We start from the raw sequence: 20,791 nt of genomic DNA on the forward strand, positions 1-20,791 counted from the left end.
GCGAACTAAATTTCCATGAGCTGTCTCTGTTAATAAAGAATTCTACTTTGATTTGGGATCGATTTGGTTTGTATTTTGAGCCGGCTTAGATGTAAGTCTATTTACCGGTGTGTGACATAAATTCATAATTAGCTGTTTGTCTGTTAACTCGTTGCATTTCCTATTTTTTGAAGTTTTGTGTTCGAAAGACTGATTATGGAACCATCAAGTTACGTAAACGGAAAAGGCAAACGAATCCCAGGTAAACATTTTTGTATGTTACTTTTTATACAGAAAATCTGTATGGGTTCTATTTCGACGTCTCGATATTCAGTTAATTTGATTAAGCTTGCAATTTGCTTATTCTGATTAATAAACAATGAAAAAGAACTTCCTTTGTCTTGATCAAAGAATTTCAATTGAATCCTTCCCTTTTCTCATAATCCTTTCTCATAGCTGTAGATTTTTAAATTTTGGTATTCTGTATCGCATCTGGTGCGAAATGCAGCTTAGACTCATTTTGAAAAAAAAAAACTCTTTTGAAATTATTGCCATCAAAACATCTCCATTTCTTGGTTGAAAAACTAAATTTATTTGGTTATATGATCTAAAACCGTATTCCTAATTGAAATAATCATTACAAATTAGATGTTAACTGACTGTTGATGTTATTTGTCAAGTATAAGCGGCTGATTGTTCCTTTCATTGTGTTCTGTTTACGGCAACGTAGTCGTAGATACATTTCTGTTGTGAATCATGCAAATCTTTTTTTTTCTTTTTGCAGATGACCGCCTAACTCCGGATGCCTTTAGTGGGACTGCTGAAGGAGAAAGAATGAACGCAAAGTTTGACCCTAAGGTGACCTCTTCTGGTGATAATGGTGGGGGAGGTATGGACAGCGACTTCATGGACGATGATTCACTCATTCTGGCCATAGAGAGACAGACTGCCATGGTAGGAAATTATTGAGTGTAATATCGCCATGAAAAACCAACAATGTTTCTTGTTTGGCAATGTTTCTTGACATTTTCTTAATTTTAATGGCTACGAAATTGTTTTTCCGAAGCTTTTTTACTGTAGGAATTGCACCAGAAAGAATGTTTTGAGATCCGAAATTTAGATAAATTGTTACCTTTACGATAAGCAAGGGTATTGCAATAACTTTGTTCACAGGACATGTATTATATGGCATCATCTCTAGCTGTCCCGGCCCTTTTGGTCCGTTGGTAACGAGTACGCCCGGGACGCAAAGGTCCTTGGTTCGAATCTGACTAGGACCTGTTTTTTTCAAACGGGAAATATTCTATTATTTCAAATGAAATTGTAGCCCAATTATTTGTCTACTTACCTTTTTTCGGCTTAGTTGCCACATCTTGGAATAGTTTTTATTGTTGCGCGCATTAATGGTGCTTTTAGTGTTTGATTTACATTATGCGGCTCAATTTTATTCGGCCTGCTTTTTATCGGCTTTGTGTCCTAAATGTGGGTCGGTTCAAGGGAAAGACAATTCTGACGTTCCCCGCCGCACTTTTTAAGCTAGTTGCATTTTCACCGCTCGGTTTGTTGAGATTTTTTTTATTCCGGCTTATTACGTTTCAACTTGTTTTTATATCGGCTTAGTAGCGTTATTTTGCGTCGCTTGATTTACGACATTTTTTGTGTGCCTGTGTTATGAGGGAAGGGGACATAAAAATTTTCAACTAGTTTTAAATTTGAAAAAAAAAAATTGGCTTGAAGAGTATGCTCAGATATTTTCGGCTTTGTCACAGCTTGGTTAATTTTAATCTGATGCTGATTTAGCTTTCTATTGTTTTGGCATGTTTTTTTCACAACAATCTTCATTCATTTGGATAAATCTGGTTGTATCGCAAGTGATGCTCAGCTTCGCCTGTGTTTATTATGATTTCAATAGATTGTTTTTTTTGTGAGTTTTTTGGTTTTTTATTTCGGCTTTTTAAACAATTTTTTTTCAAGAGTCGATGAACGTAGTGCAGACTCTTATGCAGGTCGCGATGAGTTTTTCTTTCGATTCTCAGGAAAAATCTCAAAATTTGTTCACACTGAAGTTAACTTTTTCGCAGTTTGACTTTGATTTATTTTCAAGTTCACTTTATTTCCTTTGTTCAAATGAAGGCAAACTCCACCATTGAACAGCTTAAGTGTAAAGGAAAACGTTATCTACTGCTAGTTTTGAAAGTGGCATTCAATTTTCAGTTTTTCCAAGATGAATAAAAAATTTCCCTATTGATCTAGGTTTTTTCAAATTGAGTAATTTTTATCAAAAAAAAGTATCAGTCATAAGTTGTTCTAGCAGTTCGATGCGCTTTAAGGTCTTCTATTTTTTCTTGGAATTTCGAAAGCCCGTATTTTTTATGTTTACGTGCGTTCATTGACTCTTTTATCAACTGTCTGCTGGCGTGTTATCATTAAGTTTTACTGGTGTTCGACATGAACTCGCGATGATGGAAACATGTATTGTAGGCGTGTAAAGAATTAGCCAAATTGGAACTATCCAACCAACCTTCCAGAACCCCAATAATAGGCCCCTCCGGCAGAACTCAGTCCAAACAGAACCTCACATCGCCCACCACAAACTCAGTCGCAGATGAGAAAGTTCGACAGAAGAACGAAGTCATCAGCAATCTAGACTCACAGTTGAACAAGTGCAAAAAGGAGAATGAAGAGTTGAGACGACAGCTGAGTGTGATTGAAGTTGAAAAGAGGGACTTGGAAAAGAGACTTGAGGCGACGCAGAAGCAGCTGCAGGGTGGAGGCGGGGCAATTAGAGATGACAAGAATAACAATGTTGCAATGTCAGCATATAATTCACTCACCTTGCCGAACAAGTTCAACAAACAACTAAGTGTGAGTGAAAAATTCAGAAGCCAGCGTTTTTTAAGTCCAGTTTTCGTGCAATGAAGAATTTGATTAGACATATATTTTTTTTACATTTTATGTAAATTTGACGGTTATTGTATGGAAAATATCAGTCTCATGTAATTGTGGCTCTGTTAAGAAGATTGCTGATTTGTCCGCTGTTTAGTGTGATCACATGTTTCAGAGTGCTACAGCGGGAGTAGGGAGTAAAGTGGTTGGGGCGGGACCCTTGCCCAGTGGGCCTCCTCCCTTGCTCCCTCCTAGAAATGGAAGTGCCTCCGAAAATGTAAGACACATAAGATTTAGCTTACTGCGAACCATATCTTTTTAAGACTGATTATTTTTTTGTAGATCTTACCTTTCTCAGTCTTATTTCTGGAAAATACTCGGGAAGTTTTTTGCCCAAATAATGGTTTTCGCATCAAGTTAGAAAGGTTTTCAAATATCATTGGCTAAGATAGCTCGGGCTTAACTAGTAAGAATTACTTCATGAATCGCACATAGGAACGATTTTGTTTCAGATATCAAAACTAAGCAGTAAGCCCAGCAATACAAGTGACAGTTCACGCTCTCTGAACCTAACTAGTGATACCAATACGCAAGCGGACCTCTTCAAATCCCCATCATCACCATTCGCACATCGCCAGAACAGCTCAAGTTCACATACAACTGAAACCATAAGTGACGTCACCACAAGTTCACACAGCAGAAAGTGCAATCAGAATAACAACAATAATAATAATAACAGTGAAGATGGCGGCGATTCAACTCCACAAGCGGACGATCGGATAATTGAGCTGGAGTTGCAGTTGAACAAATCAGTCTCAAAAGTGGACAGAATACAGTCTGAGGTTGATCTGTTGCAGCTAACGCTCGAAGAATCCAAATCCACTTCGGAGCGACTGGCGTTACTGTGTGGGAAGTACGAGAGTAATACTACAGCTCTGAAGATTGCACTGGACTACTCTGATTTGTGTGTTGAGGCGTTAGAGAGTCTATTGGCGTTGGGATCTTCAGCAGGAGTAGGGAGGAGTCCAAGGTTGCCAAGTGTGGGATCGAACTCGAACCAGTTGACATACTCTATGCTAGGTTAGACACGATGAAAATATCTGACAGCTTTACTAGTTTCTCTTTTTTTTCTTGAGATATCTCGTTTGAAGCTCTCTCAGAAATTGATGCTTTTGTCCATGGTAAAAGTAACGACTACTACTAGTAATAGTAGCGACTACTAATAAATATTCCAGCTGTTCGTTTTAAAGGTGGAGTTGAAATTTTATCAGTTCGCATTTTTTTTAGAATTGAGGCGATGCAAAAAATGGTTAAGTAGTATCTGATGATCCCAATTCTGTTTTAAGTTCTAAATAGTGTCTGGGTTTTAATTGATACTTGATAGTTTAATTATCTGTGTAGGAGAATTTTCTGACTGTGAAGACGAGTATGCAATGCTTGGAATCAAATCTTACGTCGCCGAAGAGGAAGAAAAGTTGTCGATGAAGCAGAAAAGTAGAACTAGCAGACGTCATGCGGAAACAGTGGCCAAAACTATCCTCTCACATCTGGACACGACATTTGCGAAGGCGAATAGAGTCATTTGTGGGGAGAATAATTTAGGAGGTATGCTTTGTTGAATGCGTTGAAGATGTTCTTATTTAAAACGTCGAATATTTTCGCAACAGAACTTCGTCTTAGCTTTTCTTCTTAACAGGCCGTAGACTTTAAGTGAACAGTAAAATACGTGTTTTAACGCAGCAAAAGAAGAAATTAAATATGGTGAAGAAAATTCAAAAAGATTTTAGTAAATATTTTAAATAGCGGTGACATATCAATACATAGTTTTGTGAAGGATTTGAAAACATGGAAGAGCTGTTTTGCTAAGTATAGTAGTTTGTATAGTAGTTTGAACTTGATTTACATACGTTATTGGAATTGTGGTCATAGGTATGGACTCCTTGTCGCCTTCGAAGGGGGGACTAGCTACAGGAGGCAGTGGACTTGACAGAGGGTCCAACAACATGGCATCCCCTTTCGCCAGTGGAAGTAATGTGGATGACTGCTCCTCACAGGATCGAACAAGGTATCTAACTTCTTTATTTCCACTACTCGTCCCGATAATCTGTACGAAGAATTGTTTTGCATCTAAGACAAAAATAGAGTAAATGTGGGAGCGAGCGCTGCATTTCGACTTTTGCATTTCAAAGTTAAGTTGAAAATCAAATTGGCTCAGTTCAATCATTTTTAAATGTTCTTAGATTTTTAAATATTGCTTAATTGGGTAGGCTTGAAACAGATCAGCTGATCTCGTCGCCTCAGGGCTACTATTTAAATTATTTATATATCGAAAACTATTCGCTTTTCGACTTCCATAATTTTTTCATTTTCAATTTATTCTTCAAATATTAGGGATAGGGCTTGAAGATACTGTAAGTTTTATAGCATTTACAATCAAATCATAAGACACTAATATTTTTTCCAATGTTGCATTTTGTAAATGTTGTTTTGTGTTCAGCACCACGAGTTCGACCAATAGTGCCACTAGTGTGGAGTCGGATTGGTCCAAACTGGATGAGAACAGACTGAGGGACTACATCCGACAGCTCAAGACAGAGACCACACAAGTCAGACTCACAGGTAATAAATTGATTTGCTGAACAATATCCACCCATAGTTCCTGCTAAATAATCTGCTCCTCTGTTTCAAAAACATCGTTTTTAATATCCTGGCTTTTTAAGGTCATGTATCAAAGAAGCAAGACAAAAGTTGTGCTGAAGAAGTTTGTTGTTTAAGAGTAATGAATGTGGTGAAGACTCTTATATAGGTCTTGCTGATTTTTTTGTTTGTTTTTTTTCAGGAAAAAGTTTTAAACTATTGGTGCACTTATGTATATTGATATTGTGTTTTTTGAGTTCAATTGAAATTAATCTGCTGAAAGTGACGTAAATAATACTCTCCAAATACGAATGTGGAAATGGCGAGAAAAAAACGTGAAGAATTGCTGGTTTCGAAAGTGGAATTTAATTTTTAGATTTCCAGCGGAATAAAAACTTTACCTTTTGATCCAGTTTTCTCAAATTGGGTTAATGTTATCAAAAAAATGCTAATCACGAATTGTTCTAGAAATTCAAAGGGCATCTGTATTTTCTTTGAAATTCGAAATTTGAGATTTTTTCAAACAATGTGTTTTTATGTTCACTTGCGTTCATTACTCTTTTCCAACTATCACTCGGCTATGTTTTATTTTAAAACAATGTAAGCGAAATATGGATATGCAAATTGATCGGAACGGCATTGAAGAATGCTTTTTTAGAAAAAAGATACTAGGATAACTTAAGCTCTTGGAGAAGTTAAGCAACTGTGTTTAGTTGTGGAGCTGGAGAGCATCTACATGGACCCGGAGTTTGCGACTCAGATGAAGCGGAAGAAAGAAGAGGAGCAACAGCAGCTGCTTCTATACCAACAACAACAGCAGCAGATGAACAATGGAACAAGTGTGAACAATGTGTTGAGTGTGGATGAAATGGGACAGAGGAGGGAGCGACTGAAGCAGGAGGCGGACATGTTGGCTGCATTCGAGTCCCAGAGACAGGACCTAGAGTATGCTGTACTCACCCAGGAACTCATGACACTCAAGGTGAATAAAGACACACATAAACAGCAAGATTGTTTGTTGGCCAACTTAAGTAATATATGAAGAGGAGGCAGAGTAAATGAAACATTTTGAATAAGAAGACTGTCGAACTCGCTAACAATTCCAATTTTGGAGTTAGCAATTATTAACAGTAGGATGTTTAAAATCTGACGTGTTTGAAACTGTTAGTCTAAATTAGTTTTATAGCTAGACCCGAGAAAATGTGAAAAAAGTGTGGAAAATGCAAATATATTTATTTCAACCAAAAATCGGGAGGCGTGAATAATAATTACCATTTTGTCTCTATTTATGCTAATTTGTTTTGTTTTTTAGGAAGAGAAAGCTGAACTGAGAGCCCAAATGTATCTAATTGAGAAAGAGAAGAAACAAATGAATACTATGAAGGCATCACATGACGCACAACTCAATGCATACTCAGTGCAAGTGGATCACCTGAAACAACTTCTGGAACAGCAGAAAATAAACAACAACAACAACAGCAGTAATGGACAGTCTGGAGACAACCAGATTAAACAGGGGGGTTCAACTGGAAGCGACTCTGGGGTTGGGGGGACCAGCCAGAAGCCGAAAATGGGGTCCACTTCGTCCAGTCACAGTTACCAGGGCAGTGCCACTGGGATCAAAGGTCAAACAGGTGTGGGAGGGTTCTCGCAGAGTCCAAGAAGTGCCTTTTCTACTTTGAGCTCATCAGCCAGTGCTTCCAAAGTGAGTAATTTGATTAATTGCCGTCAGAAAGCACCAAGTTGTGATTTTTTTGTCTCAGTTGGTAGAAAAACTAAAATTTTGAAAATTTCAAAAAAAGCAGTAGCTTAGAAATAATTGTTCTGAAGTTAAGAGGAAGTTTCAACGCAGAGTTTGAGGTAATCTAAAATGGTAGTTGTTCAACAGTGGAAAGATAAAAGTAAATGTGTCTGATTTCAGAGTGAACCGGTATCTGGTTCAGAACACAATTCTTCCTTCTCAGCCAACGCTGTCAACAACTCCAACTCTTCCACTACTCCAATTATCACTCTGGAACAACTCAGCTCAGTGGCTGGAGGGCGACTGGGTTCATCTGCAGGTGGCCCCTCTTCACCTGCCAATAGAGGTCACAGTGGGGTCATGCATTCGGAGAGGTTATTTAAAAACTTTAATACAGGCCAGTTTGCGCAAAACAGGCAATTTCTATCTGTTTCACGGAGCTCGGAACTGCTAAATGACGAGTAAAATATAAAGTGAAGATTACAAGTTTTGACGCTTCTTCAGTCAAAAGTTTTTGCAACTAGGATTTGATCATTTTGTATGGAACGCAGCGGCTTTATTTTAGATGTTATTTATATTTGCATAAGAATTGGTCATAGGTAAGATTTCTCAAGCGGTGACTACGGATAATGGAATGCTATGAAAAAATATACTTGGCATGTATTGGATCAACGAATTGGTGTTTTCGTGCTCTCAAGAAAGTTATTCAGAACCTCTGAAACTGACTTCTGAGGAAGTTTTTTTTTGCAATTTTCGACCGGACTGAAAAAATATTGATATTGAACCTCGAAGTCATGGTGGAGAGGGTCAATTAAGAATTAAGATTTACATGTGTTGCTATCAGTTTTGTGTTATCAGATCGAACTCGCAGCAGCAGACATCAGTGGCGTCTGCAGCAGTGGAGATTGCGGCGGCTAAGAAGCGGGAGGAGAAGCTGAAGGGGAGGATGGAGGAGTTGGTGAGTGCCCTGGACACTCTGTCCAAACACTGCGAGGTCAAGGACAGACACAGTGCAGAGTACATGGCAGATCTCAAACGTGCTAACAGGTGAGAGAGATCATTCACAACACCTCACAACTGCAGGCTTAAGAATAAGTGGCATTACACAATTGCATAACAGGCCAAAAAACAGCGTGTTGATGAAGACGAAGATGAAAGGTTTTCTTAATATTGATGAAAAGATGGACAGAAAGATGAAGAACGTTGATTATGCATAGATGCATTTCATTATCAACACATTAATGGGAGCTGGAATTGTACCGTTGAATGAGCCGTAAAGTCGGAAGGACTGAATGCTTTATTTTTCAGCTTTATGCAAGTCAAATATTCGTCAAATCAAAGACTTCATTAAGTGGGTTTTCGACAGTGTGCACATCGGTTTCGTTGACTGGAAGAATATGAAAAATATCATTTCACATAGCTTCGAAGTCTCTAAAATAGGAAAGGTATTAATAAAATAAAGATTTAGTGATTTAAGGTGTCTTTATCCGTTTTATTACTTGAATATATTGTGTTGTTGTAGTGCTTTAATCTCGGCCTACGACAAAGCTAAGAAGAAACACTCGTCCAGACTGAAGAAGTTGGAGTGTCAGATGAAGGCGATCTGCGAGAGACACGAGACCACTGTGAAAGTGCTCAGACAGAGAATCAATCTTCTAGAGGAGGGGGAGAGAGTGAAGCAGAACATCAGCAGTCCCCCCAGTGAAACTTCTCTATAGTGCTTATTTCTATTCGCCTTAATAATATAGGCAAATTGCAAGCAGATTAAAAATAAACGAAAAGTTTTCATTTATTTAAAATTTTAAAAATGAAAAAATTCAAATATTCGAACATTTTTGAGTTGTTTAATATAAGCTATAACATGCTGTCACAAATAACATGAACACCTGATGATTAAATGGCTTTTAATTGGTGGTTCAAAATACTTTGCTTAATCTGCTGCCGTTTGACTTCATGCATTTCACCTAAATGCAAGGCTTTCTTATAAACATCATTCAATTTCTGTTCTCTAATCGGGCCAAAGTTTTCTAAATTTTAGTTTTTCCTAATAGATCTTGATTATTTTGTGTTGTTTCGCACTGCGATTCTATTTTGGTAATAATTTGTAATTAATTTAAGTTAGCATACATTTGATTAGTTTTAAACTTCATCTATCGAGCAAAGATTCAATTTTTGTGCGATAAGTCTGAATTCTTCCATGATTTCTATATTTTCTTTGCATTTTGTAAAAGTCTGCTGGCCGCATTACAGAAATAATTGACTTTTCCGTTGATCTTTTTTGTGGAGACATCAGTTGCTGTTTAATTGGAGGGTAAGCGTAAAGATTTGGTAAATTTATTGCTCAAGGTTTCACCCTTGGTGCCATACTACGTCGATTCCCTTACATCAGTTTTCAATAGATTACATTTGCGACATCAGCTTAGTGTATTATTACGAAATTTCTTTTTTTTTCTAACCTAACTCGCAAATAAAAGTGTTCATCAAAAGTGTTCACTTATTTGGAAATTTCACTGACGCATTGGCAATTGCAAAGAATCTGTTCTCTGCTTTGATTGTGATTGTTTTTTGGTACCTATTAAGCTTCGTGGCTGAGTGCTTAGTGTTTGAGACTCTTAATCGCTAGGTCGCAGGTCCGATCTCAGATGTTGCCGAATTTTTACTAGTTTGAGGTTTATCACTACTTATTGTTTTTTTTATAGAGCTTCTTGTCGTGTTCTGGCTAGTGTTTGTGAAGCGCAGCTTCGGCTCTCTGTAAAAAATGCATTTCACGAAAAGTACGCATTTTGAGGATAGAGTACGACGACAATAAAATTGACGTTCAATCAAAAGTTTCCATAGTTCTTTGAACGATTTTTCTAGTCGTTTTTAAGAGTCGATTAACGTCACTTAGACTCTTATGTAGGCCGCAATTTTTTTTTTCAGTACGAAAATATGTCTAGGTTCAAATTAAGTTTTTCGCTGTTTGACTTGTGATTTTTTCAAAGTTTACTTCATTTCTTTTTTTAAAAGGAAAACGAACTACATTATCGAACAGCGAAAGTGTAAAGGTCACGAAAACTCGATCGACTCTTAAGATTTCCTAGCGAGAAGAACATTTTATCTGCAGGAATTTACTTGATCCAGTTTTCTCACATAGGGTTATTTTTATCAAAAAAGGGTCAATCAGGAATTTTTCTGAAAGAGCTTAACGCCATCTATTTTTAAAAAGTAATGAAAGTAGTGAAGACTCTTATATTGGTCTTGCAGATTTTTCTTCAGTATAAACTCCTAAAATCATGGTGGACTTAGGTATATATGCACTTTTTGAGTTCAATTGAAATTCATCTGCTGAAATTTACTCAAAAGATTTTCAGCGGAATGAAAATTTTACCTGTTAATCTAGTTTTCTCAAGTTGGGTTAATGCTATCAAAAAAGTGCCAATCATAAATCGTTCTAGAAATTCAAAGAGCTTAAAGGGCATCTATTTTTTTTGAAATCGGAAAGTTGATATTTTTTCCACAAAGTGTTTTTGTTTACTTGCGTTTATTACTCTTTTCCAATCTTCGATTGGCTGTTCTTGAATTGTTTCAAAAAATTTCAGATTTTATTTATGTTTATGTGCGGTCATTGACTCTTTTCCAACTGTCTGTTGGCTACGTTCTAAATTTTAACAGAAGACCTTCGTTTTTTAAGAGAGCTCGAAAAATAATTTAGCAAGCTTTAAAAAAATCCCCGCCTGTTAAATGCGCTTCCTGAAGATAGATGGATTAGTACGAAGCTAACTTGGAATGTGTATCTTGTGGTCAGATAAATGATAACTATGTGATCATGGATTTCTTTTGTTCGAGAATTAATCAACTAAATCAATCACATTTCTTATTCTAAGACTGTAGTTGGAAATAATATAGAATGTTCAACTGTTTAAACGATTTTTTTATTCCAAATAATTTACATCGACATTTTTTGAACTGTTTTCCAGATGTCTCAATTATTTTGGGAGTCCAGATGTCTCAATTATTTTGGGAGAGGTCTCAAGTAATGCATCAATAGTTTTCCTTTTTGTCTGAAATTGTATTATTTTGGTGTGAGAAGATTGAATTTTTCAAGATAATTTATGATGTGATATTAGAGCAAATGCTTAAACACTTTACGGAAAATAGAAAGTATTAATTAAGGTTCAATTTTAATCCGCTTGTGAGAGATCACCATCTTTATGAGTTAGAGTTACCTCAGCCAATTTAAAAACATCGGGAAAAAGGGGGTGCATTAGGCAATGGTTGAGACATTTGTTAGTACAAGTACAAAACACTTTCAGTTTTTTTAGAGAAATCATTGAAACCTTGAGCGTCTGTGTGGAATTTGCAGGGAAGGCAGTTTACAATATTCGATAGTTCGTTTTCACTAGTTAATACATTATGAAAAGAAAATAGTTCAGAGCTATCTTCGGTGTTTATCGGAACTGTTTTTTCATTTTTGACCCTACTGCTGCAAAGAAATAAATAGATTTGTCACAAACTACCTTAAAAGATATAGGCACATTAGATTTTTTCTTTGCCTGTTACCTCAGAGATAGAATAATACGAACTGCCAGCATCCGTTTTATGATAAGTAGTTGATTGTATTTTTACATAGTCTCTCATAGCTATGTTTATTATATATTTTGTCTGATTTCTGTATTTACAAAATTTGTCGTTGGATTCTTGAGTTTCTTTGGATCGCTAGTTTTCATGGAATAGTCTGTCTCTTTTTATGAAATTTTTCACTCGGCTAATTACGCAGTTTTTTTTCTGTAATTCGTGTTGCATTTTTTATAATCATAGTTGTTTGGTTTCTGTCTTTTATGTTGTAAAGGAAAAACTACTCTCTCGGATGAGAAATAGTCCATTATCTACGTGGTCTTCGGTTTGCTATTAAAGTATCTACTTGGAAATTAGTTTCACATTTAGCAGATAATTTATCCTTTTGTGGTTCACAGTTTTTCAAATTCACAGTTTTTATTGTGATTGCTGTGAAACATATCAATCAGTAATTTAGAATTGTTTTGTTCACGTGAAGCAGCAGATAACTGAACAAACTGAAGGTTGATTGCTAAGCAACTCTTGAATTGTTGTCTTTCCGGTGTTTCCTCTGGAGTGTTTGAGTTTTTAATTCCCGCGTACAATGTTTTCAGTAACTTCGTAAAAATCGATGTCATTGACTAATGCTCTAAAAGTTTAGTATTTTCAATGTTGGCACGTGGGACAATGTATACGCAGCCTAATATTGTGGTCTACTTTACCGAAGATAATTTGGTTGTTAAATTCCGTACATCGTTACGGTTAGATTTCTTAAGTCGGAAAATCTAGATCCGCTCTTATTTAACTGTCAATGTCTTCTCCTTTTCTTTCCGACAGCAATATTCAGTTGACTGATCCACCTAATTTGAGAATTCCGTGATCTTTAACATTGTTCAACCATGTTATCGTTAAGCAAACAAAAAATATGACAACTTGAGTAATTTAAAAAAAAAACTTGCAGCTCACGAAAGCTTCTGCTATGTGGTCTGATATTCTGAAAGAGAACCTCCGGCATCGCGAACAAAAAAAACGACTAGCGAAAAATTGTGTTCTTGAGAGAAACAAAAGTTAACTTAGAAGCTTCAATATTATCTTAAACAAGCTTAAAAATGGTATTTTAATCCTCTATATATCCTCTTCTTCAACCAAACGGCTGATGTAACTTTCCAGTGGCAATAAAAATGAACAAAAAATGAATAAATGAAAAAACTAGGTGTGCCGATTTTAGTTCATTGAAAGCAAACAGAAAACATAACAAGAAAATAGTATTTAAATAGCACAGGATAATTTGGTTGTTTATTTCCATACATCGTTACGGTTAGATTTCTTACGTCGGAAAATCTATATCCGCTCTTATTTAACTGTCAATGTCTTCTCCTTTTCTTTCCGACAGCAATGTTAAGTTGACTGATCCACCTAATTTGAGAATTCCGTGATCTGTAACATTGTTCAACCATGTTATTGTTATGCAAACAAAAATTATTATTGTAATCGTGTGAGACTGCGTAATCAGACACTTCTCAATGAAAAATTTTACATAAACAAAGTTTTATTCAACTTAATCTATATTCCCATCAGAATAACTGAGCAGTTACTTTGGGATTTACAAAAACTCTCGAAGATTTTTCTGGCTTCAATTTTTTCTGGAGACGTTCTCGACTCTGCGTTCAACTTTTTCCCCGAATATTGCCAATTGTACGCTGTCCTGCTTTTTTGACCGCATTTTGATTTTTACCCAAGCTTTCTACCTTCTTTATATTTAAATACTCAATACCGTTTTGAGCGTTTCCTTTTTCAATACGAAGTTAACGCAATTTCTTGTGCTTGTGAAATTCACTTGCTTTGATGCAATGTTGTGAGCAAAGCCTCATCTTTTGGCCATTCTCATTTAAAAACATCGGTGATAATGTATGGGTTTTTCGAAAATTTTCAAGTATATCGCTGCACCATAAAAAATGGGTTTTTAAAAAAGTGATCTTCATTATAAGCCTGAGAAATAAAACTCCATAATCGTGACCCAAAGAAATCATGACAAGCTTTGATCCCGGTCGCATTTACGTTCATTTTCGACATAATTGCAGAAAAAATTGACAATGTCTCACCAGGTTTGCACAAGCACGTGCAGCAAAGGGAAAAGAAGGGGGAGTGTTAACGACTATTATGCAATCTTTTCTTGAGTACCTTTTTAGTGCTATAACCCCATCAACCTCTTCGAGCCACACCCAAACTCTCATATTTTGCGATATCCTTTAAATTTGCGATATCCTGTCTTTGATCAGCATTTTCACATTTGAGGGCCTCTATTTCCACCATTTTTTTTCTGTTGATTGGCGGGTTAGCAGTAAACATGCAAGTTGACAAGTTAGCAGTAGCCATGATAATTAAATAAAAATATTAAACCAAGAAAGCTTCAAAAGTAACCCTGTAAATTTAACGCTTCACATTAAGGCTAAAATCATAGCAAAAGTCCAGCGGAAGTTTTTCCTCAATTTTTTTTGAAAATCAAGCAAGTGACTGAACATCAGTTCTTTTTTATTCTATCATAAAAAGTTCTAACGTTTCAAATTGTTCTAAGATAATGTCGTTTTTTAATGATTAAAAATTCTTAAGTTATTTATCCTGAGGTTATGGTCGGAGTTTAATTATTGAAAATTAACTGAGCTATTGCCAGCTTACAAGCGCTCAGTTTGTAAATTGAGCTCTTGTTTGTGACTGCAGTCAAGTGATTGCAGGTCGCCATTGCATTCGATGCGCCATTTTGCCACGAAATGAGAATAATTATTTTATAAAGCAATTGTCTCTAAATCACGAACTAAATCTTTTAATCGAACCATTTTTATTTATTGGATAAAAATCAGCATTTCTGCGAGGGTGACTGCATAGACATATTTTGAGTACATATTTTTTTGGCTAGTGCTTAAAGAATCGTGAGCGATCATGGCGCAGATTTTGGGACGTTTGACTTCTAATCTCGTGGTCGGGGTTTCAATACCGGCACGATGCAGATTTTTTTAAAACTTTTTTCGTTATAACTTTCTGACTCTTTTGGGGCTACTTTTTGCCAATTTTTGATAATGTTGCGACGTGCAGCTTCGCCTCTGTGTCGATAATTTTTGCTGGTTTTTCCGAGTTGTACTTTTAACCTTAATTGTAATTTCTCATCTAGCTTGTTCTAGGTTCGTGACGTATCGCAGAAGATGCGAATGTCCGCTTCGCTTCTGACTTGCATTGAAATTCAAAAACTTGCAAACTAAGTCGTTTTTTGGTCACCTGGAGCTTTTAAAGAAAATAGCCGTTAACTCAAGGCTATGATGCGCGATTTGAAACTGCTAGTGGTAAGTATTTGATTTCCAATGGCCATAATATATATACCAAACAGTTTTCTTATTATTTGAACGGGTTTGCAATTGAACGCTACCGTCAATAGCTCCCAATTTGCCCCATGACGCTCAGATAAGAACTGTTTTAGAAATCAAGCGAACATTGCATTCAATTCGATTCAAGTGGCCCAGATCCTAGGAATTATAATAATAATAATCCAATAATGCTCACATATTAAGTATTTCTCTCTTATAAGGAATTCCTAAAGTTTTCGAAGAAAACCCTTCAATCAATTTCTATTTGTTCTTCATAAATTCAAAATGACTTTTTTCGTTAGTTCAGAAAATTAGTTACGAATAAAGTGATTTTGAAATTTAGATTTTAGAACTTTTTGCGCGATAAACTTAGAAAAGTAGTTTAAAGCACTAAAAACATTGCTTATTTATAGTTTGCAAAATCATATTTACTCCTTTGCGAACCTACATATCACGCATTTTTGAATCATTTTTAGTGAGCTCAGAAATGTAGTTTAAATTTTAAAAGTACTCTTTAAATTGAAAACGTGTAGTCTTTTGGAAGCAAATATTACTCGTATATTACACGCTTTTTAAACCATTTTCAGCAGTGAGCTCAGAAGTATTGTTTTATTCACTCAACAGTTTAAATATCTACTAATTCTTGTTTACTCTTTTGGAAACCTATATATTGCATAATTTTAATAATCCGTTTTTGTGGTGAGCCCAGAAGTATACTTTGATTATTGAAAAAATAGCCATTTAAACACTTAGATCAACCGTACAATCACCCCCCTCTCCCATAAGTGACCTACCGTGGAATGCCCTTCCCAAGTATGTATTAATTCTGAAAATTATTTCTGTAAAAATATGCATTTCAGACACAAATAAATTTTTTACTTTTTATGCGGCATTGCTTTTGTATGCTGTTAATTACACAAATTGATGTTTTAATTGAATGTTCTTTAGTGAGATGATTATTTCTAAACGAATCTAGGCAACACTGAAAGCTTAATAAAAAATCTATATTTTTCCTCCCTAAATCGATTTGATGGATGGAGGAATTGTACAGTTGATCCAGATATTTTTGCAAACCTGTTCACTTTTTTGGGAACCTCTAAAATACACATCATTTACAAACGTTTTTCATTTTTTGAGCTCAGAATTGTGCTTTAAGGCTTTAAAAATGACGTTACTTCTTAAAATTTTAGATATTTTGCTTACTTCTTCGGAAACCTTTTAACTACACATTTTAAACATTTTTTTGAGCTCAGAAACAAAGTTGGATGCACCAACACGTTTGCTAAATAAAGATGTTTTAAAAATGAGTTATTCACTCGGAAACATGTAAGTTGCATGCTTTTTGAGTCATTTTTCTGGTAAGGTGACATATATAATTTGGTGCATCAAAGAATTTTGCTTGTCAATAATTTTGAAAACATGTTAGCAATTTCGCAAAATTAGAAGTTGCATATTTTTAAAAGTCGTTTTTATTTGGTAAGCCTACAAGTATTAGCTGAGGTGATTCGTAAAACTTCTTTACAAACATAGTCACAAATTTGAAAACTTTTTGTTTCCATTTTTTTAAGAAAACTTTTTGTGAGCTCAAAAATATAGTTAATGACGTTTCTTTTTTAAACGTTTTCAAAATTAAAGTTGTTCATTTGCAATTCTTCATAATTCAAACTTTTTTTGATAAGCTCAGAATGTAGTTTGATGCACTAAAAACGTTGCTTCTCAAAGTTCTTAAGAACATGTTTACTTCTATGCAAACCTACATAATAAGCGCTTTCTAGGGTTAAATGGACACCTTTTTCTGGGATCAGATTCTCTGGCCGCTCAAAGGAGTCTCCTTTTTGTGCAATTTTACGATAATTGACTCTAAATTTTTCTAAATGCGTTTGAGAAGCCCATGTATACCTATTTTGAGACAAAGCGCACGCGCTTAAAGAAACGCATTTTTCCGCCAGTTTTGGTATGCACTTCCAAAAATTAACTTGCGTCAATCAATTTGGTCGACCTTAAAAATATAAATGTTTGAAGTTTTCATCTTTTTTAATTCCTCCTCTCGAGAAAATCCTAGTTCCAGCCTGAATTAGTTAGTTTTTAATAATTTCAATGCTTTTTCTGAATATTTCAACGCGGCGATTTTAACGCTCCATTAAGATAAATGATTCATCTGTTTGACAATTAACCAACCTTTGTTTCAATTAAGTAATTCTTATTAAATTAAATAACCGTAATTGACAGTAATTGAATAATGCGACAGCTTACTATGATATCTCGATATCACATCTCGAGTTAGACTTCAAATTTCGTTCTCTCACTTTTAAAACCACAACTTGTATCAGCACCGAGGCGACTATGAAAGCAGTTCCCGCAGTAGAAAGAATTGTAATTCGATCTGGAAACAGGAAGATCTGAGCTAGAAAAGTAAAGACTGAAGATGATGTTTGGATCACGAATGTTCCGGATACGGTAACGTCGGAAGTTCCGCGAACCATGCAATAAGCTGCGATTGATTGGCATATCATAGAAGCTATTGCGATTAGTTTCAAAAAATATAAACATTGAATTGAATCTGAGAGGGGTCTGTATGTAAGGAGTCCAGCTATTGTAGTTCCAGACATGTATCCCAGAAGAGCCCAGCTGGGTGGATATTGCTGATAGTTGCGGACTCTGGAAATCATGATGACGAAACATAATCCAGACAGAATAGCCAAAGCAACTCCTAGGAGGCTGTCCAGTTCAAGGATATCCAGAGAGAGAAGAGCCTAAATGCCAGGTAGTTTATGAAATTGTGTAAATTTGAGGGCTTTCTATATGAAACCAACCGAATGATTTTTCTGTAGAGAGCAAGTGACTTGTGATGTAACGTAATATAATTATGCTTGCGTTTAGCCAGCGTCGTTATCAAACTGGCAAATAGATAGACTTTTTTCGGATTATCAAGAATTAGTTTAACAGAATCACATGAATCATTTTACCCTGTAGTTCATATCAAATCAAAAGTCAGACGTTAAGTTTTTTTGTAAGCAGAAAATTGTCAGCGCGTCAAAAAAATTTTGTCGGATGTTTGTTTGTCATTTTTTGTCAGCTTAGTTGTCGCAGCACCACATCTAGCCAAAAATTGGTAATTTTTTTAAAAATAAAAAAACTTTCAGCGTATTCCTGTTTTGAGCAACTAGTTGAGTTCTGAGAAGTTTTATCTATTCTTTTGGCTATTTTTACCTTTTTTTTTCATGCTGTTGATTAAGTTTTTTTGGAAGTTGTTCGTTTTTAAATTCAAGGAGTGTTTTGTGCATTGGTAACACCTACGCTTGAGATGACAAATACCAGAAGTTCGTTTCCAATTTTCATTGAAGCATTTCTTTGTAGCATTTGTTGTAAAGTTTCTAATAGCAGATGTAACTTTGTTTTGGAATTTTTTTGTCCTTTTTTCCATGTTTTATAATTTGTATAACAAAAAAAATTTTCGAAGGTTTTGAAGGTTTTTTTTCAACTTTTGATTTTTATTTTCATTTGCTCTTAGTCAGAGTCATTCATTTCTGTATCGCAAGTGGCTCGAAGCTCCGTTTTGCCTCTGTATTATAAAAAAATGTATTAACGATGTCTTGATACAGAGTTTTTATATAAGTTTACAAAAATTAATCTGAATCGTATGGGCGAACGTGTCTCATTCAGCGGAGAACAGAAGAAGTTTGTAATTCTTAGATCTAAGTGATCGCTGTACTCATAAACAATTTTTCAATTGTAACGCCTCTTTATACCCCCTACATTCGACCATTTTCTTTTAAAAAACAGCTTTTTATATGGTAAATAGGCACAAAAATGTTCCGTCATGAAATTGCTCTCTTTTGCTGCCTGCTCTTTTTTAAAATATCAAATCTTTAGTTAGAATACTCGATGTGATACTCCGAAGCAGGCGCGGATCTAAGAATTTTTCGAAGGGGGGGGGGGGCAGATTTTCAAAAAAATATTTGAACATTTTGTCGACCTTTTTTTTAGGTTGGCCAAATTGATTTTCTGAGCTCTCCCAAACCACTATAAAGACCCTAATTTGACCAAAATTTCTTCGCCGCAGGCAAATTTTTCGAAAACGGCCAAAAATGGTGTTTTTAGACACTTTTTGGAAAATATCGACCAAAAAAATTGTGTTTTTTTTCGGCGTGCGCTCCTGAAATTAGTTTAGGCTGGCGCCTTTAGAAATTTTTTTTAAAGTTCAGTCAACCAAAAACGGATATTTAAAAATAGTACAGGGGTCCCCTTTGGGTCGGCAGGTGGTCGAATACCCGAGAGGGGGGCGTCCACCTCCCTAAATCTGCTCCTGCTCCGAAGTTAAATTTTGAGCTTACCGCCAATTTTCAACAAAATTTGTAGAAAAAATTGTGAGTTCATTTTTTTTTCTAAATGCAGTCGTTTTTCTATGAAGCGAAGTTTCTTGAGAATCGGCTCTGAGTTTTAATTTTCATTATCCGAGTTTCATTATCATGACATTTGACATCATCATGACATTTCTTAGACAAATTAAGAGCCTTGCCTGTGGGTTGCAAATGAGTCCAGTCCCGATGACTCCCGCCAGAACTGAGATGATTGACAGAACAGTCGGCCGCTTTTTCTCTTTGATAATTTCAACCACCACTGATGAGAAAAGAGAGAAGAAGGCATTGACTAGAATAGAATCGGAGGGTAAAATGAATCGAAGAGACCAGAAATGCAGACCAAATGAGGCGCCCCCAAAAATAAAACCATTTAAGAAACAGAAGTAAAGATTTCTCTCTTTGCGGTGACGAAAAATATAGAATTTGGGTTCAGTTATTAGTTTGGTTAGAGCTATAATTGAGCCCAGAAGTCCAAACCAAGTTGCCAGTAGTGAAGTGTTGAAGCCAGACCTGGCAAAACCCAAACTGGCCAGGGCGTAGAGTGTGGCATTTATGAGCAGTAACAGCAGGCCACGATTAACTGTCTTCATCAAAAACTAAATTATAAAGTTAAAATGAGCTGTCGTGAAATTGAATAATGAATCGTCGACAATGTTTGAATAATAAATTCATGAAATATTTTAATCCTCATTTAGATCTCAATTGTTTATAGTTCTTGATTTTTCATCGATAGATTTAAATTTTCATGTGTACACAAAAAAATCAATAACTATAAATAACGTTTTCGGTTATTGTTAAGTATAACAAATATTACACAACAGTTTTAAACATCAAGAAACGTGATAAAATAACAGCTGATATTATACAATTCTCATCAATGTGCATAAAAAATTATGATTGAAGAAATGTTAGCTCGATTGTTTTCGTTTTTTCTCTTCGAAAAGCAATATGTAAACACCTGTCATTCCTGTGCAAAAAAAAGGAAAAGACAGGAAAATAAATGAAAGGAAAGTTCTTTATAAGCTTTTGCAGCTATCTCAGAAAAAATAGAAATTGAAAAAAGCAGTTTTGATCAAATCTACACATTCTTCCCTTCATGATATATGATTAGTGTTTGTAAAATGTGACCAAATATATTTACCTTAAATTTTTCAAATTGTATTAGTTACAAAATGGATGATCAACAAAGACAAGAGACAAATTTCATGTCCAAATTATAGTTATAGCTTGGATCTTATATAGCTACAATATAGTTTCAGGATTTATATAGCTACAATCACTGACTGGTTTGATTA

General features: G+C 35.4%; 2 protein-coding genes across 6 annotated transcripts in view; one reads left to right on the forward strand and one right to left on the reverse strand.

The window, feature by feature from the left end:
- LOC134846916 (uncharacterized) overlaps nt 1–9,041 on the forward strand; it is a 36,356-nt gene extending 27,315 nt beyond the window's left edge. For all 5 annotated transcript variants that reach the window (XM_063864344.1, XM_063864346.1, XM_063864343.1 and 2 more), the window contains 12 exons: nt 764–933; nt 2,461–2,844; nt 3,041–3,142; nt 3,378–3,945; nt 4,267–4,470; nt 4,795–4,930; nt 5,363–5,484; nt 6,216–6,484; nt 6,815–7,207; nt 7,424–7,617; nt 8,102–8,290; nt 8,766–9,041. In XM_063864344.1, the coding sequence (XP_063720414.1) occupies nt 764–933; nt 2,461–2,844; nt 3,041–3,142; nt 3,378–3,945; nt 4,267–4,470; nt 4,795–4,930; nt 5,363–5,484; nt 6,216–6,484; nt 6,815–7,207; nt 7,424–7,617; nt 8,102–8,290; nt 8,766–8,961 (2,927 nt within the window). In that variant the 3' untranslated portion in view covers nt 8,962–9,041. The remainder of the gene's footprint in view (nt 1–763; nt 934–2,460; nt 2,845–3,040; nt 3,143–3,377; nt 3,946–4,266; nt 4,471–4,794; nt 4,931–5,362; nt 5,485–6,215; nt 6,485–6,814; nt 7,208–7,423; nt 7,618–8,101; nt 8,291–8,765) is intronic.
- Nucleotides 9,042–17,357: 8,316 nt separating this feature from the next.
- On the reverse strand, nt 17,358–20,319 carry LOC134846384 (uncharacterized). The gene is made up of 2 exons (XM_063863711.1): nt 19,655–20,319; nt 17,358–17,888 (listed from the first exon to the last, which is right to left on the reverse strand). Exons 1-2 carry the CDS (start codon nt 20,084–20,086, stop codon nt 17,388–17,390), a joined length of 933 nt encoding a protein of 310 aa, XP_063719781.1. The 5' UTR covers nt 20,087–20,319; the 3' UTR covers nt 17,358–17,387.
- Nucleotides 20,320–20,791: the final 472 nt, after the last annotated feature.

Source organism: Symsagittifera roscoffensis, chromosome 5, assembly GCF_963678635.1.
Source record: "Symsagittifera roscoffensis chromosome 5, txSymRosc1.1, whole genome shotgun sequence".
NCBI lineage: Eukaryota > Metazoa > Xenacoelomorpha > Acoela > Convolutidae > Symsagittifera > Symsagittifera roscoffensis.

Bases quoted from the DNA above. Each gene is read 5' to 3' on its own strand.
- LOC134846384 (XM_063863711.1), bottom strand. From the start codon at position 20,086: ATGAAGACAGTTAATCGTGGCCTGCTGTTACTGCTCATAAATGCCACA. The intron at 17,889-19,654 runs GCAAGGCTCTTA...CCTGGCATTTAG, and splicing joins GACTCATTTGCAACCCACAG to GCTCTTCTCTCTCTGGATAT.